Here is a 21,072-nt window from a genome sequence, read left to right on the forward strand (position 1 = left end):
GTTGTCCCTAAGACGAACAGATTTTGTTTCTGCTTTTCTTTCGCGTGCTGGTGGCAAAGGCTGCAGCTCATTGTGTTGGTATGGGGCTCGTATTTCAGCCATGATCGCAGCTGGCCGGCCTCCTCAATTTTCCACTTTTCAATAAAACGCAGTGCCGCGCAGTGACATTACTATTACATGTAACTGTCCTTTCTTCTTCTTGTTCGTCTGTTTGTCTGTTGTTTCTCTTTTCTGACGGTGCTTTCACGCCGGTAATGTGTCGCCACATCTTTCACACATTAGCCTGGCGGCCGGCCGCCCGCGCAAGCTGAAACAACGCAAAACATATCCGGCCCACGTCCGGTAGGCCTTCGTACAGTGAGCAGCAAGGGTCAAAATAGTCTGGTAGAAGACACTATTTAACTATGGTCGAAGCACATAAAAAAAACAAAAACACTTGCAATTCAAAATTAGCTATCTGCCACTGGCGGGAAAGTGCATGGTTTTTTACATGCCAAACTCAATTTCTACCCGCCATTGGCGCTTGGCGGGTGTTAATTTTATGCCCTGGTTATGGGGTCCATGGTGTGGATAGTAACATGGTGTTGAGACTCCGCCCCCTCAGGTCATAGCTGGTCAGGGACAGTGTACCCCTCTCTGGGCTACCGACCTGCACCCACTGGTGAAGGCCGTGTGTCTCTAGCCCACTCAGGGGCTGAGTTGTGCGGGTCTGTGGCGTGGATAGTGGCGTGGTGGCGAGACTCCACCCTCTCGGGTCAGAGCAGGTCGCGGGCAGAGCAGTGTTCTCCAGGCAATTTCTCTGCATCCAGAGGTTAAGACCATGTGTCTCTAGCCCACTCAGGGGCTGAGTTGTGGGGTCCGTGGTGTGGATAGTGGCGTGGTGGCGAGATTCCGCCCCCTCGGGTCAGAGCAGGTAGGGGGCAGTTCAGTGACCTCCAGGCGAACTCCATGCACCCCCCAGCAAAGATTGTGTGTCTCTAGCCACTTCAGGAGCCGAGCAGTAGTTGTGGAGGTGTTGGTGTGGAAGTTGAGGTGAGAAGCAGTAGTTGTGGAGGTGTTGGTATGGAAGTTGAGGTGAGTGCTACTACTGTTGTTATAAAGGGTGCCTTTTGGGAGGATCACTTTAACGGATCACCCTCAGCAAGTACCAGGATCCCGATAGTTGCAGTGGCGATTGCTCCTATAAGCCAGGGTAAGCCTGGCTTACCCATACAAATCCAAGGCACGAAAAGGCTTGACTTTCAGACGGTTTTTGACATAAATGCGTCTTGTATTCTGCCATAGGCCTATCGCTTCATTTACATCCGTGATTAGCGTTTTGGTAGTGCTCTGTCGCCCCCTACAGTGAAAATACAGTTCACATTACGGTCCGTTGACAACTAGCTCATCATTCATTTAACATTGTAGGCCAGGCAAAGGGATTGTGTCTTACGGAAGTCGAGACCAAATGAAAAATCAACCAATCAAATTAGCCCACACATACAAAACTGCGAAAAATGTCATCAGTCGAAATGTAACCTAATCGAAATGTAATTTGTCAAAATGCTTAAAAGTGGGCGTAAGTCAGTTCTCTAAGTGCTTACATTGGAATTCCCATTGACATTTTAACATTGGGACTGTTTATCCAATCAAAACTTGTCCCGTGATTGACTTGTCCCGCCACATCACCTGTCAATCACGTTACCCACTTTATCTATCTAGCTACTGGCAGCATCAATGAACATGGAAAACAGAGATCTTGAGTATTTGTTGAAAGTTGATTCCAAAATGAAGTGGATTAAATGAGTTTGAGTTACGATATAAGGTACGTCTTTTGTGATTAATTACCAGTTGTTCTATAAAGTTACTGAACATACAAAAAAGTTTCTAGCACAAAGTATGAAGAGGCAGTTAATGGCCAAAAAATTTAGGATAATAATAATAATAAGAAGAAGAAGAAGAATAATAATAATAAGAATAAGAATAAGAATAAGAATAAGAATAAGAATAAGAATAATAGAGAAATAACGTGAATATCATATATTGGGCTAGCTTCTATAAGCTAGCCCACCTAATAATAATAATAATAATAATAATAATAATAATAATAATAATAATAATAAATAAATAAATAGTGGGAATATCATAAATTGGGCTAGTTTCTACAAGCTAGCCCACCTAATAAAGAAATAGTGGGAATATCTTCTTTTTTTTTATCTTGAGCCCACAGCGCATCAAAATGTTTTACTGTAGCCTAAACAATACTGTATGCAGCTACTGCAAATACTCACTCAATAAATCTCCCATTTTCATGAAAAAATACACATTTTCATGACATGGTAGTGTGAATTTTTCAGAATTTTATCTCATAATCAGATTTTCTGACAGTATTTTGAAGTATGTCATAATTTTGTCCCCTCGAACTACTGCTGTTCATACAGGAAGAAATACACTACCCACAATCCTATAGTGCAACAGCAATGTCTCCACCAATCAGAGACGTTGTTGTTGACAATCCCGCCCGAATAGCAGTCCCTAGGACTACAATTGGCTAAATTGACTCGAGAGTACAACTGTGCCACTGATTGTTTGATTGGTTTCCACCTGTGTATATATAGCCTACATGTAAACCCTGTGTTGTTTGTTGTCTGTTCATTATTTGCTGTAGCTGTGTGTTGTTCCTGGTGTTGTCCTGTGCAAACCTGTAAGTTTGTAAGCTTTGCCTTTTGTTCTATACTTGTTTATTGTATCCTTGGTTTTATTGTTTAGTCTTTGGTTTTTGCCCCTGGTGGTGCCTTTATTTTAGCAAACATTTTGTGGAAACTGCTGAAGCCTCCATGGCTTAGTTCACACGGCAGTGAAATGTGACCCAAATCCCAAATCCGATCTTTTTGCCTACTTGCGACTCAGGTCAGATTTTTTTCATGACCATCTGAACAGCGCAAGTCACATGAAATCTGATTTTTTTTAAATCCAACCTGGGTTGCTTTCAGAGGTGGTATTATATCGGATACATGTCTGATGTTTTGCAACGCGCCCGCCGTCTGAACAGTTATGTCGCGTTTCATGCTACTTTTACGTCTCTAGAGCGGTGACTTGCAAATTCGTGAAGCGTTCCACTGTGGTGTGCTTGTGCGGCATACTGCACGTCACAAGACGATCATCATCCTTCTTCTCGTTATCATTTACTCATACCGTCGCCGGCTTCCACTGCACAAATAGCCTACTTGAAAATCAACCCGTAGTAAAGGTTAACTTCAGTTGTGGTTGTAACGTTATCATGGATGTATTAATAGAATGTTATTCATGGTTAACGTTACTTCTGTAAACAGTGCGCTGCGCGTGACGTCCTGACGTCTTTGTTATCGTTCTTCTGCGCATGCGGGTCTGTTCAGGGCCGTGGGCTGTTCGCACGGCAATCAAATATATGTCAAATATAGGTTACATTTAAAAAGTCATGTGAACAGCTAAACAAAAAAATCGGATCTGTGTAAAAAATCGGAATTGAGCATTAAAACCTGCCGTGTAAACTAATGGCGCGTTCCAGGCAACCCGTAACTCATGTTTTTCCTACCTCCTACACGTGAAAATGCTCTGGAATGGCAGTCAAACCCGTAACTTCCCACCCGTGAACTCGTACAGATCGATGTACTCCCAGTTGCGCTCTCTGACATCACACAGCCCTCTAAGCAAGATGGCAGCCCCCATGGGTATGGCAACAAAGATAACTTTAGAGCAACGTAAAGTAAATTTGTACGTTGTAATCAAAATAATACAAACGATTATGCACTACAACCTGCTATGTGTATGTAATGATGCCCAAATATGTTGGCAAGAGATAGCTAGTGCTAGCTAGCTAACATTAAGGTAAACCTGAACGTGACCATGCAAACGGCGAAAAGTCGATGATGTCAATAAATAAAATGTAACGTACAATTTCTTAGCATAGCGAAATTAGGCATACAATGTGTTAGCTTGTCAGCTCTGACAATGTGCCAAATCTAAAGCTTTTACCATATCGGCTTGTTTACATTTATCCAGAATGCCACGCATTCAGACAGTTTGCCTGGAACGCTATGAAGTCGTGAGTCGTGACTTGAAGTCGTAACTTACGAGCTCAATATCCTATCTGGAACGCGGCATAAGCCCATGTTACATGCACCTGTGACATTTACAGTACATGCAACCAAGGCTCCGAACCGGTTCAAGGAACGGAAACGAAAACCGAAAACGAACGGTATTTTACGAGGAACAGAAACAGGAACGAAAACGAAATGGTCTTTAATTGTTACAGAACAGAAACGTTAATTTGAAATCTTTAAAACCGGTTAATAACGTTATTTTTTCGTTCTTTGTAGTAGGCCTATATAACTTTACAATTATTTAAAAAAAGAAGAAAGCTGAGCCTTTTATGGCCGAATAGGCTAAATTTAATTTATTAAATTTGTAGCCTACATCTTGTCCTGTTTTTGTAATGTAGCCTAGGCCCCTAAATCTGTTATTTCACAGTCAGGTTCTTAAATGCTTGCTTAGCAAAATGAAGAGATTTAGATATTACAACAACATAGCCTAGTTCAGACTAGGGATGTGCACAGCGACTATTTTCACTGACGACTAGACGGTGGTTTTGTAACCGATTACATGACTAGTCTAAAAACAGGATTCCCAAGTTTCTACAACAAGTGCTATTTAGAAAAATGTAGGATGTTTCCAAACCACTCAGCGGCAGCCAATTTGCACGCGTTGCGCAGGGCTGTCACACACTCTCCTTTGTTTGCCAGTGCAAAACAGTAGTTCAGCCTGTCCTTACAGCTTATTACTTAGCAAAGATATCAATGTGATTTATTTTGTTTAATTGAAGAAGAGTAGGCTAGCCTATAGCCTGTAATGTTTCAGTAGGCTAAAACTAGATTTCACATAAAGACCGCGGATGTCAGAGTGGGCAATAACGTTCGAAGGCAAATTTATTCCAACATTGGTCCACAAAGAATGATGCAAATAATAAAGTGAAAGAAATAATAGCCTACTATGCAAATATAATGTTTTATATGGACCTTCGTGTCTGCAATAAAGTTCCTCTATCTTTATAACCAACATTCAGCGGAAGCCAATTTTCACTCGTTGCGCATCTCGCTCCAAGTAGGCCTATGGTTTGGCTATTTAAAACACGGAGTACTTTGTGACAGTTGCTTGGATGTATACTAGTATGCATAAACCTATGTTTTGCCTCCTTCAGAGTTCTACTCGGCAATTAGGCTGTGAAAGCGAGCGCGCCTCTTGGAATCTAGTCATAGCCTATTGTTGCACAGATTTCCGTCACGTCTTGACTTTCACAAACCAAATGATTAGGCGACATTAATTAATATGAGCACACTTTAGTGACAATGTGCCGTGCAACCCTGATCATTGAATAGCATAAGTTAAATTACTATAATATTAACGACCGCGGATGTCAGACGATATACGTATTAGGCGTATAGGCGCCAAATCCGGAGCTCCCATACAAAAGGAACGCAGCATAAACAATAGGGATTGCGCAGATGAATGAATGAGGTGACTAATTATTTATAAATAACATAAAACATAAAACGAAATAAAAACAAACAATAGGCCTACAGGCGCAGAATAAAATAGCTTGCAGCAACAGTACAAGAAAATATTTTAAAAAGGATGATGAGCTATGATGATGACTTAAGATAGACCTGTGCATAGTTTACGGTGTGGATTAAGGGCATAGGAATAGGCCTAATGTTGCGTATTTCTTATAAAATAATCAACAAGGCTACATTACAGCACACATCACCAAGGCTAATATTGTTGGCAATAAGGCCACCACAACCCTAGACTTGTTGATTAGGTTATAGCCTACCTTACAAGAAATACTGTAGGCCTATAGAGTCTTAATAGGCTAACACCCCCGGAACGGTGAACGGAACGTTATTTTTCGTTCTTAACCGGTTCAGGAACGCTATGTTGGTGGCGGAACACGAGAACGGAAACGTTAAATATGCTGGTTCTGCTCGGAGCGAACCGATTGAAAAATAATTTCGTTTTTAAGCCCTGCATGCAACCCTTGTTTAAGTCAGTGTGAAACCATCTATGGCTTCTCACATGGCAAGTAGCTCAACAAGAATTCAAGGGGGATGCAGAATAAAAATGCTAATGCATCCTCCATTGTTATGTGACATGATATTTTTAATTTGTAGCTATTACTGTTTATCTTGTTTGTTGTAGCTGTTACTGTTTCTTGTTTGGTTCTCTTCATCTGACCAGTCTTGTCTGCTTACATCTCAATCAGAGCCACCTGTGTTCAATCCAATCAAATCAGTCAGTGAATCCATGCTCAGTTCCACAACTCATTCCCATCACAGTTTGCAGGCCTACTAATGTTCATGCAGGATTCCTATGGTGTACATATCCAGCTGTGACTAAGTCAAACTGCCAGGTTCTCACTTGGCTCAAAGAAGAACATGACCTTCCCTTGGTGCCTGGTTGTGAGTTCAAGGGTTTAATCCTACTCAGGCATTGTACTGTTTGGATTTCAGATGCATGATTTTTAAATAATTCCTCTTCCTCCTCAAAACGCCTGGCCCTGGTCCAGTGCTGCACAGCTGCTGTAATTCATGACTAGATTCATATTGGAGCCCAAACCGTTTTCACTTCGTATGTAGTAACCACATCTTGACCCATTTGGTACGCCTGTTAAAAGACTTGTGTTCTTTGCCAACCAGGGACTGGGATTCAAGCCCTGGTCTTGCCAGATCCGAGTATGGCCGGACTCCAGATCCGAGTATGGCCGGACTCCAGAGGGAATGGCATATTGGGCCACCACTCCCTGAGGGTGGTTAGTTTACAGTCATCTCGGCTCGAGGGTTCGTCATGCCACAGCGACCTCGTCTGGTGTCGGAATTACGGTCGCGAGCTGAGAGAGTCAAGGAGTTGTCTCTCTCCTTCATATCGCTAACTGGCAAGTTGCATATCAAATCCTCCAACACTTAATAGGGGGTAATTGAGTTAATAGGGGGTAATTGAGTTAATAGGGGGTGATTGAGTTAATAGGGGGTGATTGAGTTAATAGGGGGTGATTGAGTTAATAGGGGGTGATTGAATTAATAGGGGGTGATTGAGCTAATAGGGGGTAATTGAGTTAATAGGCGTAATTGAGTTAATAGGGGGTGATTGAGTTAATAGGGGGTGATTGAGTTAATAGGGGTGATTGAGTTAATAGGGGGTAATTTAGTTAATAGGGGGTAGTTGAGTTAATAGGGGGTAATTGAGTTAATAGGGGGTAACTGAGTTAATAGGGGGTAATTGAGTTATTGGACACTAGGTCAGGGTCATTTGGTTACCAAATTGGGTGATAATGGGATAAAATCCAGAAAATAAAGAAAAAAAGAGACACGCTCTTGTCATGCGGCATTGAGTGATTGCCAGCTTTCACTGTTGTGTTTACCTTCTATAGCAGGGGTTCTCAACCTTTTGTAACTTAAGGCCCACTTTTCTTCTTTTTTTTTATTCCAAGGACCACCTTCCCGAATACATGAGAAAAAAAACATGACTGGTTGAGAATGGCTGTCCTACAGTACTGCTATTTCGGTTTCTGGTTAAAACAACAATTGGCACTCACTGAGGCCACCTTCTGGGCTGGAATGTTATTGATTTTCGCGTATACCCGGAACGAAAACGGCTAATAAGACTCCACAGTGCAGTGTGAATACGTGGGCGCCTGACGGACTCTGGTCTGACTCTGGTCAGGAGCTCTCGGCTCTGCGGCGAAGTTCCATGGACTAGCACCTAGTCTAGTGTAGTATTTAGTTTCACGTAGTAAGCTGCTCTTGTACCTATGGAGTAATTATGTAATGACTAGTTAGCATTGTGCTTACATGTCTGTGTCCCCTTATTGGATGCGTGATTGCTCTGTCAGATGGTTTTGTTAGTGAGTTAGGCCCTCTGCAGTAGGAGGAGCGTGAACGAGGCAGGGTGACTCACGGCTGACACAGTTTGACCAGGTCCTGGTCCGTGGTTCCGGGGTGAAGGCCGCGGATGTACAGGTTGGTTTTACTGAGCTGTTCCCCTCCCCCGCTGCTGCTGTTGCTGCTACTGTTGGTGTTGGGACTGGGGGGCGCCATCTGGTGGCTGGAGGACACATAGGCTTGCTGCAAGAAAAGAACACAGAGAGAAGGTGTTCATGTTCAAAATTCACATTGTGAGGAGAGTTTTATCATAATATTTTTCATGCCTTCTCTGTACAAGTTTAAAGTCTGACTTTTTTATGATTAATCAGAAAAAAGGTCTCTCTAACCTGTTTAAAACATACTGAGGAATTTATTATTCAGCCAAGTTCCTTTACATTTTCCTGAATAATTCACAGCATACCTTGAATAGTTAGTGTTTGCCCTTCAAAGTGACTCAAACTCCAACTGGTCTTTTGGACTAGAGAGCACAGCTTCAAAACCCATCGCTCAGGAGAGACAGGCGATTGTGTGGGAGCAGGGTAAGACGATATCACATAGCCCTCATGTCAACACTCACCAATACAGCTTTCTGAAGGGAATGTGGGGGCCTCTGGTTTGCCTAGGCCATATAGGGGAAACGGGCCTCTTTTCTGCTTACTCCATGTTGGGCAACTGCTCCTTTTGCTCTATCAAAACTTCCAAACCACAGAGAATTCCTTTGCAGTGCACATTGATTCCAGTACTTCAAATAACGACATAAGCCAACATTAAATAAGCCTGAGGGTGCCGAATTATACAACATCTAAACATGATTTTCTTCGTTGTTGCTTTCGTGGGCAGTCATGAGCCACTGTCTTTCCGATACCACCCTGACTGTAAAAAGCAGGCGTTTCTAAACCAAACAAGGCCATCTGTTCCGATTTTAGACGTGTATCTGTCCTTGACAGCTCCACTACACCCACAGCTCCAGTACTTCTGGTCAGATGTAACCCTCAGCTCTCTCCACAACAATACCAACCCAGAGAGAGACGTGAAAAGGCCAAAAACAGCTAAGACATGAAACTGTGGGTTCAGCCTAGTTCACTAGAAGTCCAAGGTCCCACCATCACGGGAGAGGGGAGATGAGGAGAACTCAAAGAGATTATTAACCAACACCCTCTGTGAATTCCCTCTGAACCGGGGCACATGCCAAACAGACACAATCTTAAACCTGCTAGAACCGCTCATGACAACCTCAAGACTGTGAGTCTCTACATGTGAACATGGAGAGCTGCTGTTGAGCAACACTGAAAACATTGTTTCCTGTGAATGAATATGCAGCTGTTGAATTCAAATAGGAGTTGGCCCCTCTTAAATTCCAATATCTTTCTAATTTCACAACTGTTGTGACTGAAATAAATTTAACACGATGCTTTCATTACCACTTGGCTTGTCGTTCGTCTCATTATGTTGCACACTTATGGAAGTTACTATCCAAGAAACTTTAAAAAAAATGTCTTGATCAACACAGTAATGCTATTTTAGCACCAGGCACCAAATTGCTTTTCATGGAAAGGATGAAAACAATGGCAGCTGAAAAGAAGAATGGAGGAAAAGTAGTGACTATGAGTGAGTTGAGTAAGTGAATGAGTAAGTGTGAGTAAGAGAGCAAGTGTGTGAGAGAGCGAGTGTGTGAGAGAGCGAGTGTGTGTGTGTAATGTGTGCCTGCATTCTCTTAATGGGGAGGCTTTGGGGCGGCTGTAGCTCAGGAGGTAGAGCGGGTCGTCCAATGATCGTAGGGTCGGCGGTTCGAATCCCGCCTCCTCCAGTCTACATGTCGAAGTGTCCCTGAGCAAGACACTGAACCCCCAATTGCTCCCAGTGAGCAGACTAGCGCCTTGTATGGCCTGCTGTCACCAATGGTGTGTGAGTGTGTGTGTGTGAATGGGTGAATGAGAGGCCATTGTAAAGCGCTTTGTCCCTTAGGGGTGAGAAAAGCGCTATATAAGTGCAGTCCATTTACCATTTACCATTTAATAACCTCAGTGGCTTTAATTATCTCAGGAGAAAGCCCCGGAATCCCATTCCCTTCTAAGAATCCACCCGGCACACGTGTCGACGTCTGACTAATGATGACAGAACGGACGCGTCCCCAAGCCTCGTCACCTCCCTGCCACGCCCTCACAGTATGACTGGGTGTTGTTGTATAGAGTCCTGACCCTCCACACCCCAACGCCCACCCCCAGCGCCCCCCCCCCCCTAGAGGCCATGTCCAGCCAGCCTCCTAGAGGGGCTCCTGACCCTCCACACCCCCACGCCCACACCCAGCGACCCCCCAGAGGCCCTGTCCAGCCAGCCTCCTGGAGAGGCTCTGACCACGGGTGAACCCAGCTCATTAGAGCAGCTCCAGTGGGAAAAGGCTGCAGGGAGACGATGTGTTCATTTGTTGGGGGTTGCGGGTCACAGATCAGACCCCCGGTGTTTAGGAACACGCCCGGCGGGGTCAGAGGTCAGACCCCCGGTGTTCACGGAACACCCCCGACATGGGGGCGCACAGACGCCCAGCGCCCGGTCAAGAGCGGGGGGACCTGTCTCTCCACACACCTCCGTCCACAGGGGCACAGTGTCCCCCTTTGTGTCCCTCCTCAAAGACCCCCATGACCATCCCCTCCCATACCCCCCCCCCCACCCCCATGACCATCCCCTCCCACACACCCCCCCCCCCCCCCCCAGGCTCGCGACGCTGGCTCTAATCCCTCCTTCCTCTGGTGCTGATTCAGCCTGAAAAGATTCTCTGTGTTTGCTCATGTTAGATGACATGGAGGCATGCCCTGGTCAAATTAAACACAAAGAGTAGGGGGGCTTAATCCCCCCCCCCCCCTCACTCTCCCCCCCCCCTCCTTGCTCACACACTCTCAAGTCCACACGGAGACGCACAGGTCCGCCATAATCATTTGTGGCCCACAGCATTATTTTGCCGTTTTTATCGTGAATATAACGCAGGTGTGAGGTGTTGTGGGTACTATTTCCGCGGCTGATGGCAGAAGATGACTGCTTTTTTTGCACCAGAGAAGGCTCAGACTTAAAAAGAACACATCATTAGAACAGGTAGGTTTAAATTCACTCACGCACGCACACACGCACACACACGCACACACACACACACACACAGCTGCTGTGTCAGATCAAAGCAATCTCATTGCTTTCCATTTCCCCAAATGAGGGATTACATACACGTTGTATGAGCACACAGCAGGCAGGGTTAGGGGATTTTGGTTGGAGCTGTTTCTCTCATCCCAATACCTATTTACAGCTTGTCAAATACTACACACACTGTAATTACACACACACACAGACACACGCACACATACACGCGTGCACACACACACACACACACATACGTACGTACAGTATATCAGCCTCACACAGTGGAGGTATAGTCACCTCATTTTATTACAGCCTCCGGCCCAGCTGTTAAACTGTCCCTCCTCCGCTGTACATAACGCTCTCTCTCTCTCTCTCTCTCCCTCCCTCTCTCTCCCTCCCTCCCCCTCCCTCCCTGTGAGTCTGTCTGTCTTGTCCCGCCTCTTTCTATCTCTGTCTTCCTGCTGGCTTGGGTGGGTTGACCCCACACTGACCTGTAGAATTCTATGGGGTTCCTGTCTGCTGGGGGTGAGTGTGGTTTCCTGCATCACGGCTCTCTGCTGCCTTGACAACCGTCTCCTCCCCAAGCTGGACCGACCAATGACTGACCAGCTGGCCAGCTTGAGGTGACATGGGTCTGGGGACTGACCGACAAATCCAGTGGCGTGTGGATTGGGACGAAGATAACCACAAAGCATGGATCTGAAAAGTAGCCATGCTTTTGATTTCAAAATTAGATCAAGTGATTCACCCCTCAGAATGTGTCACCTGATTATGAAGCAGTGATTTCTTCTCAGGTGCACCTTGAACCAGCAGGATAGTTCTCTATCTGCACCCACAGAGCAGAATGTATCTGGGTTACTGTAGAGGATGTCATTCTGAAGCTGGTCTTCATTAAGACTCAGTTGACTAACAATCATTACTGTGAGTCAGTCAGGCCCGACGTTGACATAACAATGGCAGAACGTTGGGTGTTCCAATCCTGTGGTTGAGCCTTGTGGCTGCTTCCTCTCTGGAGTCAAACAGGACATCCTCTCTGTGTGTTATCACATCATCATCCTCTCTGTGTGTTATCACATCATCCTCTCTGTGTTATCACATCATCATCCTCTCTGTGTGTTATCACATCATCCTCTCTGTGTGTTATCACATCATCCTCTCTGTGTGTTATCACATCATCATCCTCTCTGTGTGTTATCACATCATCATCCTCTCTGTGTGTTATCACAGCATCATCCTCTCTGTGTGTTATCACATCATCCTCCTCTCTGTGTGTTATCACATCATCCTCCTCTCTGTGTGTTATCACATCATCATCCTCTCTGTGTGTTATCATCATTATCATCCTCTCTGTGTGTTATCATCATCCTCTCTGTGTGTTATCACATCATCATCCTCTCTGTGTGCTATCAAATCATCCTCTCTGTGTGTTATCACATCATCATCCCCTGTGTGTTATCACATCATCCTCTTTGTGTGTTATCACAGCATCATCGACGGGGCGCTCTGCATTCCTGCCAGGTGACGGAGAACCAGGCTCTCGCCCAGACTCGCCCACCAACCCACTTTCTAGTCCCCCTCTCTCTCTTCCCTCCCCGCGCTCTCCCTCTCTCTCGCCCGGACTCGCCCACCAACCCGCTTTCCAGTCTCTCTCTCTCTCTTCCCTCACCCCGCTCTCTCCCTCTCTCTCCCAGCCGCTCTCTCCCTCCCTCTCTTCCAGCCTCTCTCTCCCTCCCTCTCTCCCTTCTCCATCTCCTTCTCTCTCTTCTCCTCCTTCTCTCCCTCCCTGTCTCCTATCCTCTCTCCCTCCTTCTCTCCCCCTTCTCCATCTCTCTCTCCCTCCTTCTCTCCCTCTCCTCATCTCTAGCTCTCCCCCTCCTCACTTGTCCATCTTCTCTCTCTGCAGCTCTCTCCTGTCCTCTTGCGTGCCCGGGGGGGTCAGGTGGCCCAGACCTGGGGGGTCAGGTGGCCCATGCCCGGGGGGTCAGAGTCAGGTGGCCCAGGCCCAGGGGGGTCAGGTGGCCCATGCCCGGGGGGTCAGAGTCAGGTGGCCCAGGCCCAGGGGGGTCAGAGACAGGCTACCCACGCTGACCACGTCCCTCCCGGGCCAGTAGCTTCTGACCGCGCTGCAAAGCTGGCATCACTGCAGTCCCTGGTATTATATTATACTACAGACAGCTGTGCTTTCTCCAAGGACTCTCTCTCTCTCTCTCTCTCTCTCTCTCTCTCGCTCACTACCTGTTCACCTTGGGCGGCTGCGTTTGGCAGGGCGGAGCGAGGGCCCACTCTCCCAGCGCCTGACGCATTCAACAATGACAGAGCGATGGATAAACATCCAGCTGGACCAGGGCCAAAGGTCACCCAGGCTAGGGTCAGCCAGGAGAATCAAACCCCCGGGGCAGCCGGCCTGTCCAGCTGACTGCAGCTACACCAACAACGCCCATCTAGAACATCTATTCCATTACATTATGGTTGATATGGTTACATTATGATCATTCTGGCCTGTTTCAAATCGTCCCAGGGTACAAAGGGACTTGTAGTCTTTTTACTACATGTGAAGTAAAATCACATCTTTTCAACGGCTCTTATGCAAGGCTTTATATGCGGTGTACAAAGGAGACAACACAACAAAGGCCAGATACCAGATCCATCACCGAGGCCAGACACCGAACACAAGACACGACAAGGGCTAAATATAGACACGGATCTGAACAGGGCCGGAGGGGGAGAGCCAGAGGTCAGAGGTCAGGTTAGGCCTGGTTTCCTGCTCAAACGGATCCAAAACACCATCAGAAAGGCACCGGAAATACAAACATACACGCAACCCAGCCATAGAGCCACGGTGTGACTAACATATACACTATACACTATATACACACTAACATATACACTAACTATATACACTAACATATACACTATATACACACTAACATATACACTAACATATACACTATATACACACTAACATATACACTAACATATACACTATATACACACTAACATACACTATATACACACTAACATATACACTATATACACACTAACATATACACTAACATACACACTATATAAACCCTAACATATACACTAACATATACAATATATACACACTAACATATACACTTTATACACACTAACATATACACTAACATATACACTATATACATACTAACATATACACTAACATGTACACTAACATATACACTATATACACACTATCATATACACTAACATATACACTATATACACACTAACATATACACTAACATATACACTATATACACACTAACATATACACTATATACACACTAACATATACACTAACATATACACTATATACACACTAACATATACACTATATACACACTAACATATACACTAACATATACACTATATACACACTAACATATACACTAACATATACACTAATATTTACACTAACATATACACTATATACACACTAACATATACACTATATACACACTAACATATACACTATATACACACTAACATATACACTAACATATACACAATATACACACTAACATATACACTATATACACACTAACATATGTACACTAACATAACATATACACTAACATATACACTATATACACACTAACATATACACTATATACACACTAACATATACCCTAACATATAAACTATATACACTAACATATACACTAACATATACACTATATACACACTAACATATACACTAACATATACACTATATACACACTAACATATACACTATATACACACTAACATATACACTAACATATACACTATATACACTAACATACACTAACATATACACTAACATGTTCACTAACATGTACACTATATACACTAACATATACACTAACATATACTCTATATACACTAACATATACACTAACATACAGTATACACTAACATGTACACTAACATATGTACACTAACATATACACTAACATATTTATAGTGTTGGACGTCACAAAATTATTATTATTTTTGCTATCAAATCATATTCTATAGTTGATTTGAAACAGTTTAAAAAAGACAACAAAGCAGGTTTCCTTTGCAAGAATATAAAGTTTGTGTGACTGAAAAAATGACAATTCTGTGTACATTAACGTAGCTAAAGAGAAGCGTTTCTGGAGGTGGGATTGGTTCATTCCCAGGCCTGGTTCACATGATATGTGACGGGATGGAGAGCAAGATTGCGAAATTGTCAGCGTTTCAGACAGGCACACAAACAGACATCTTTTGTTGAGCATATTTTTTTAGATTCCAAAGATTGCCGTCACCTAAATGCACTCAAGTCTTTGGCAGAGCAGGAAGACTGGCGCTTGATGGCAGAAACAGAAGCCATGGTTCACACTGGGGTTTAAAAGCAGATAACGCTACTGATATTTCAAAGCTTCTGGAGTTGAAAGTGAAAATTGGGAAATTGTGAATTCAAAAGATAGGCTTGAAAGACTTCACTTCCGACATTCCTCCTCGGGGGAATATTGTGAATGGCCTTTTTGTGGAACAGTCACAGACATTCCTCTGACAAACTCTGTGGTCGCTACTTTGTTTTTCACGTTGTACTCTTGTACTGAGTCACACTGAAATAAAGACCACGCGCTTTCCTATCAATAAAGCCATGGCATCTCTCCATCCATCTTGAGGCATAGCAAAGACCATACATTAGGAACCTTGACTTTTGTTAGTGAAGTCAAAACTAGGCCTACATATGATCAGACAACAAATGTGCACTTAGACAAGAGTGCACCACTGAGATGAGATGTGATCCCTGTATGTTTGGAACAATCTGCAACCTCTTGTTGTATTTTCCTGTCTGGAAACCCAGGATGGGGGGAATTGAATTTGCCATTTGAGTGCATTAATTCTATTTATTTGAGAGGAAATGAGGTGGAGGCCTGGAAGGGGCGGGGCTGTAATACAAGCCCTCTGCCATCTGGTTGGGTAATCACCTCCTACACACAAAGGGCTCTTTTTTCACCCCTCTGCACATTTATTTTGTGTTCTGTTTTTTATTTACTCATGTGGTTCAGGTATGGGAGAGAGAGAGAGAGAGAGAGAGAGAGAGAGAGAGAGAGAGAGGGAGAGAGAGAGAGAGAGAGGGAAAGATAGAGACAGAGGGAGAGAGACAGAGAGGCTGATGTCAGGAATCCTCTACACGGGAACTTGACCTCAGGATGAACTCCACCTCCATGACAGGCAAACTTCTACAGGCCGATATGTCAGGAATCTTTCTACACGGGAACTTGACCTCGAGATGAACTCCACTTCCACCACGCAAGCAAACTTCTCCACCCCAGACAGAAGAAACGCTGAGATGATTACCCACCAGCCCATCCTTCTCCTTGCTCTCGCTCAACTTCGCTCCTATACATTTATTTTCACAACATGCTGTTTTTGTATTTAACAGGTTGTTTGTGTGTTTGTTGTTGTTGTCCTTCATCCAGCAGTATGCATTTATGAATAACAAACGGATCAAAGTTGATGTGGAGGTGTAATGTGTCGAATTAGACCAGAGCCTGCATCCCGCTCCCTCTCCAATGCCCTCTGTCCTTCACACCACACATCATCATCATCATCATCTTTGTTCCTCCTTCTTTCCTGGCTGTGATTGTACTCTCTTTCATCCTGACACACTGTCCTGCATGTGCCTCCTCTCAGACATAAGGCCATGCAGAACTGGATCAGCCTGGCGGTTTCTAGGAAAGGGGCATGTAAGGATATGCTCTTACTTCTATGAAGCGTTCTCACTGTTCTGCCCCGAAGGATACAGCTGAGCGTCTTAAAATGGCACGTGGCCAAATATGGCGGTGAAATCAAGAGCAGGGGTCAAGTCAGGCCACAGCTCAGGCAACGAGCACACAAACCTACCGAAAGAAATCATCTTTCTCCGATCAGTCATATTATTAGATGTGCACAGCATGTGAATAAATAAACAAAATTCATGAACAAACCAAAAATATACTGAGCACCGATACAGTTCTAACAAGGCCAGGTTGATATGCACTGATAGAAGCTCTCTGTTACCACACTGCTGATAGTTCATGTGACCAGCAGACTAGCAGACCAGCAGACTAGCAGACTAGCAGACTAGCAGACTAGCAGAAGAGAGAATTGGTGACTAAATGGAGACAATGGAGAAAAATAGGTCCGACAAAGTTATGCACTGACTGTACGATAACTCTAACACATGCTAATGTGACGCTAATGTCATAACAGACATGATCTTTTAATGGGGGACAAAATGTCAATGGTGACGGCATCAGTCTGGAGGCCATTGACGCCATGTTAATGACACCAGCCTGCCGTAGAGGAGAGGTGCACACAAGCTGTCCCAGTTTTCCCAGTCTTCCCAGTCTTCCCAGCACCCAGGATGAGAGGCAGAGAGGGAAATCTAATGACACTTCCAGTTCCAACGCTCAGAGCCATGCAGGAAGTTGAAGGACTCACATGCAAAACGCCACATAAACTCTTCAGAGTACATTTTTTGAACATTCCAAAACATTTCTTCTTCATATCTTCTGTACTGTACGGAAAGCATCCTTGGGTCTCTTGAGGCGCTATATAAATCGAATCTATTATTATTATTATTATTATTATTATTATTATTATTAAACGTGTTAACATGCTTTTGCTCCGTGTTAACATGCATTTGCTCTGTGGAAGAATATAACAAGCATAATATATATATTCATGTGTATTAAATATTCTGTAGTGTGTAAATATGTGACTAAAAGCTTGCATGATAAAAGATCAAGACCAATTGATCTAAATAAATCTAAACAAAAACAAAATGTAAATTATGTCTGTGTAGCCTAATAGTATGCTGTTACAACAACATATTACAATCTACCTATTTAAACAAGCCAAATCAACGAATACACACAAGGTTTACGTTATAGAACTTTATATACTGGATTGTGGGATTACTTCATTTACATGTACAGGCAGACTAAACAATATTAACATGTTATATAAGATAGTGATGTTTCCTTCTCACACGACGTTGTCTTATAACAAAATCCCAAACAGTCTACGGGACTGGTTTCTATTTCAAAAGGAGCGTGGAGAGGTATTAGACACATTAGACAAAATGAAACTATTATTGTGCGATTCATAATTTTGGAATGTAGGCATCGTCACATTCACAATGGTGGGGTTTTTCAAGGGGTGGGGCATATTTTGCTTTCAGGGGGAAAAAAATAGAAAAACTTTGCCAAACTTACGCGGCTGCGTAGACAATGGAGGCTAGATTTTACAGTAGATATTATAGGCTATTGTTCCTTCATCACCATCCCGAGGACAAGGCTGAATTTAACTACCTAGAATAACATATTGCCCTTCTCCTTCCTTTCACCCCACCCCCACTTTCCTATAGACATTTACGCACAGACTCACGCTGTCCCAATACGGTACACTTACCAATAAAAGTTGCTCTCCACCGTTGACTTTTACAAATGAGTGAACAGAGCCATGTCGACATCCTTACTCTTTATGATACAACTCTCGTATGAAGAAAATGAAATGAAACATTAGACCTTGTAAGTACCTTGACCATTTACTAGCAAATTTCTCACATACCCCGGTAGGGGTGCTGAATAGTGAGCAGCAATTTCTCCACGAAGACCGAAGTTAATTTTGTACGCTTCGCTTTTCAAGGACACTGCAGCTTACTGTCAAGCTTCAGCCGCGGCTGACACGGGCGTGTAGCCACACGGGTTGACCAAGAGCGGCCGAATAGCAGAAAATCCAGAAAACGCTTACCTTTTTGCTGTTTCTGCTGTTATAGCCGTTGTATGGATTGATCCCTGCCCTTGGCGGTACGGAGAGCAGCATTTTTCTCGGCGCTGTGTCCGGAGCGGCGAGTACAGCCCAGGCTGCCAGCTGACGTCAGCAGCTCGGGAAGTTAAGCTTGGAATCGGAGGAACGATGATGCGCGTCCCGCTGCCGCTGCGCCGCTGCCGCGACCAAGCGGCGCACTCTGACGCGTCTGGGTCCTAGCGCCAAATGCGCGCGAGTGGAACGATGGGAACATTTTATAATAACCGAAATATGAAAACAGATCATGTGTTTTGTGATTACGCTTTTTTTATTATTAAAGATGGTATTAACGTTTAAAGGAAGTTTTGGAACGTTTGATCAAAGGCTGATCTTGCAAAGTTCATTTTTCCCTCCATTTAAGAAAACTTTTTTACTTATAACGTCACTATATATTAGGCTACAACTGTCTGTCCCACTACTCCATCTTCACCTAACACAGGCCTATTTGTGTCTTACCATAAGAGAAGAAACTGTTAGATATAATGAGATATCACTGAGTTTCACTTTCTTTTGAAATGTGCCTTTATAAGACATTCGAATTAAAAACATCCTCTGCAATTAAGTTTCATTTTCATTTCTTTATTTCCATGCCTGCTATCCCCCTCTGCTGCAGATTGGGCCTTCTGTACACAGAGGAAGCTATGAATGGATGCAGCACAATAAACATGTTTTCTTGTGACACTGGGGGAGGGTGGTAATAACAGTTCAATGCTTTTAAGCAGTGAGAAAATATCTAACTTGCCCTCGCTCGCCCAGTCCCTCTCTCCAGCTGTACGCGTGTGCATCCTTTTTTAGGTCAGGGTGTTCCTGTAATATTTACAGACACGGTCTACCACTCTCAGAAAGAAAAGCTTTGTAGAGCCACCTGACCATGGGCCACAACAGACCCTTCAAATGGGTTTCACACTGCCTTCTATCCGTTCAGTGGGTAAAACTTTACAATAAGGGTACATTAATAAGCATTAATGCATTATTAATCATTAAGTAACAGTTAACTAATGTCTCTATTAACCATTTACTAATGTTATTTATGTTAACTAAGGTTAACTCACCTAACCCTAACCAATTAACATTAGTAACCTAACCCTAAATAAGCATTAGTTAACAGTTAACTCATGTTTTTTGTGACCCTTATTGTAAAGTGTGACCCAGGCTTGTTAGAAGCCTTTTGGGCTCAAAATATAACTTTTCTTCCTTATAGAATCCTCTTCAAGGTACAGTTAGGAACCCAAAATGGTTCTGTCTGACCCAAAAAGGCTTCCATCTGGAACGTTTTCACAGAGGGTTCTGCCACAGGGACAAATGGCTCTATATTATTTGTGTGACAACTAAAGATGTTTGTACATAGCACTGTTTTCTGCTGAGAGTAACGTTTGACATGCATCACTGCTTGAGTGAAGGCGCTTGGCTGTGCCCTGCTGAATGGTGAACATGTGTGTGTCTGTGTGTGTGTGCCCCGGTGACGTTGTTCATGGCAGCCTGGCGGCGGTTGCCATGCTCCACTGGCTGTTCTCTGGGACCAGTGACACTGTTGCCCTCAGCAGAACCCCGGTCTGGCACGGCCAGGCTCGTTGGCAACGGTAACATTGTTTGGGCATCAACATGCGTGTTGCTAAGCGACCGAACCCCTGCCATCCCAGGCGTTCTGGCTGGTAAATCCACAGTGATTTCCTCTGGGCGCTGCAGTGTGTGAGTGTGTGGAGTAGGGGCAGGCATGGGCCAGATAAGCCCATCCCCTCTGGTTTGAAACCTTCCTAAACAATGTAATTCTGTCCAGAACAGCAGGACCGGGACTCCTGGTCAGGACAATGAGGTCAAAGGTGTTTCCAGGTCAGGCTGGGGTCACCAGTCTCACAGCCAACAACACACACTGTATCTGGTGCTATAGGATCAAACACAAGCAAATTACATGTGATTCTATTGTGTTAGCGCAGATCGGAAAGCAGAAAGTGTCTCAACATCACTCCAGAAATGAAGATAAAACTGGAAAGGAACCCTCTGCTCCAAAACACATTTAGCTCTGTCCCGTTCAGGCTGGACAGAGACAAACGGCAACACCCAACCCCAGCGCTGCCCCCGCAGGCGAGCCCCGGCATGGCAGGCCGACCCCGGTCACACGCCCACACCAGACCAGAGGGAGAACCAGGCACCCAACAGCACGCTCACATCAAAGGGCTGG

At 44.3% G+C, this 21,072-nt stretch overlaps 1 protein-coding gene across 1 annotated transcript in view; it reads right to left on the reverse strand.

The window, feature by feature from the left end:
* The window catches only part of LOC311314995 (RNA-binding motif, single-stranded-interacting protein 2-like), a 50,986-nt gene extending 32,063 nt beyond the window's left edge, over nucleotides 1-18,923 (reverse strand). Inside the window, exons 1-2 of the mRNA XM_084445559.1 lie at nucleotides 18,837-18,923; nucleotides 7,969-8,135 (exon numbers count right to left, since the gene is read on the reverse strand). Of these exons, the coding sequence (XP_084301685.1) occupies nucleotides 7,969-8,135; nucleotides 18,837-18,908 (239 nt within the window). The 5' untranslated portion in view covers nucleotides 18,909-18,923. The remainder of the gene's footprint in view (nucleotides 1-7,968; nucleotides 8,136-18,836) is intronic.
* Nucleotides 18,924-21,072: the final 2,149 nt, after the last annotated feature.

Source organism: Borostomias antarcticus, assembly GCF_949987555.1.
Source record: "Borostomias antarcticus genome assembly, chromosome: 11".
NCBI classification, from domain to species: Eukaryota; Metazoa; Chordata; class Actinopteri; order Stomiiformes; family Stomiidae; genus Borostomias; species Borostomias antarcticus.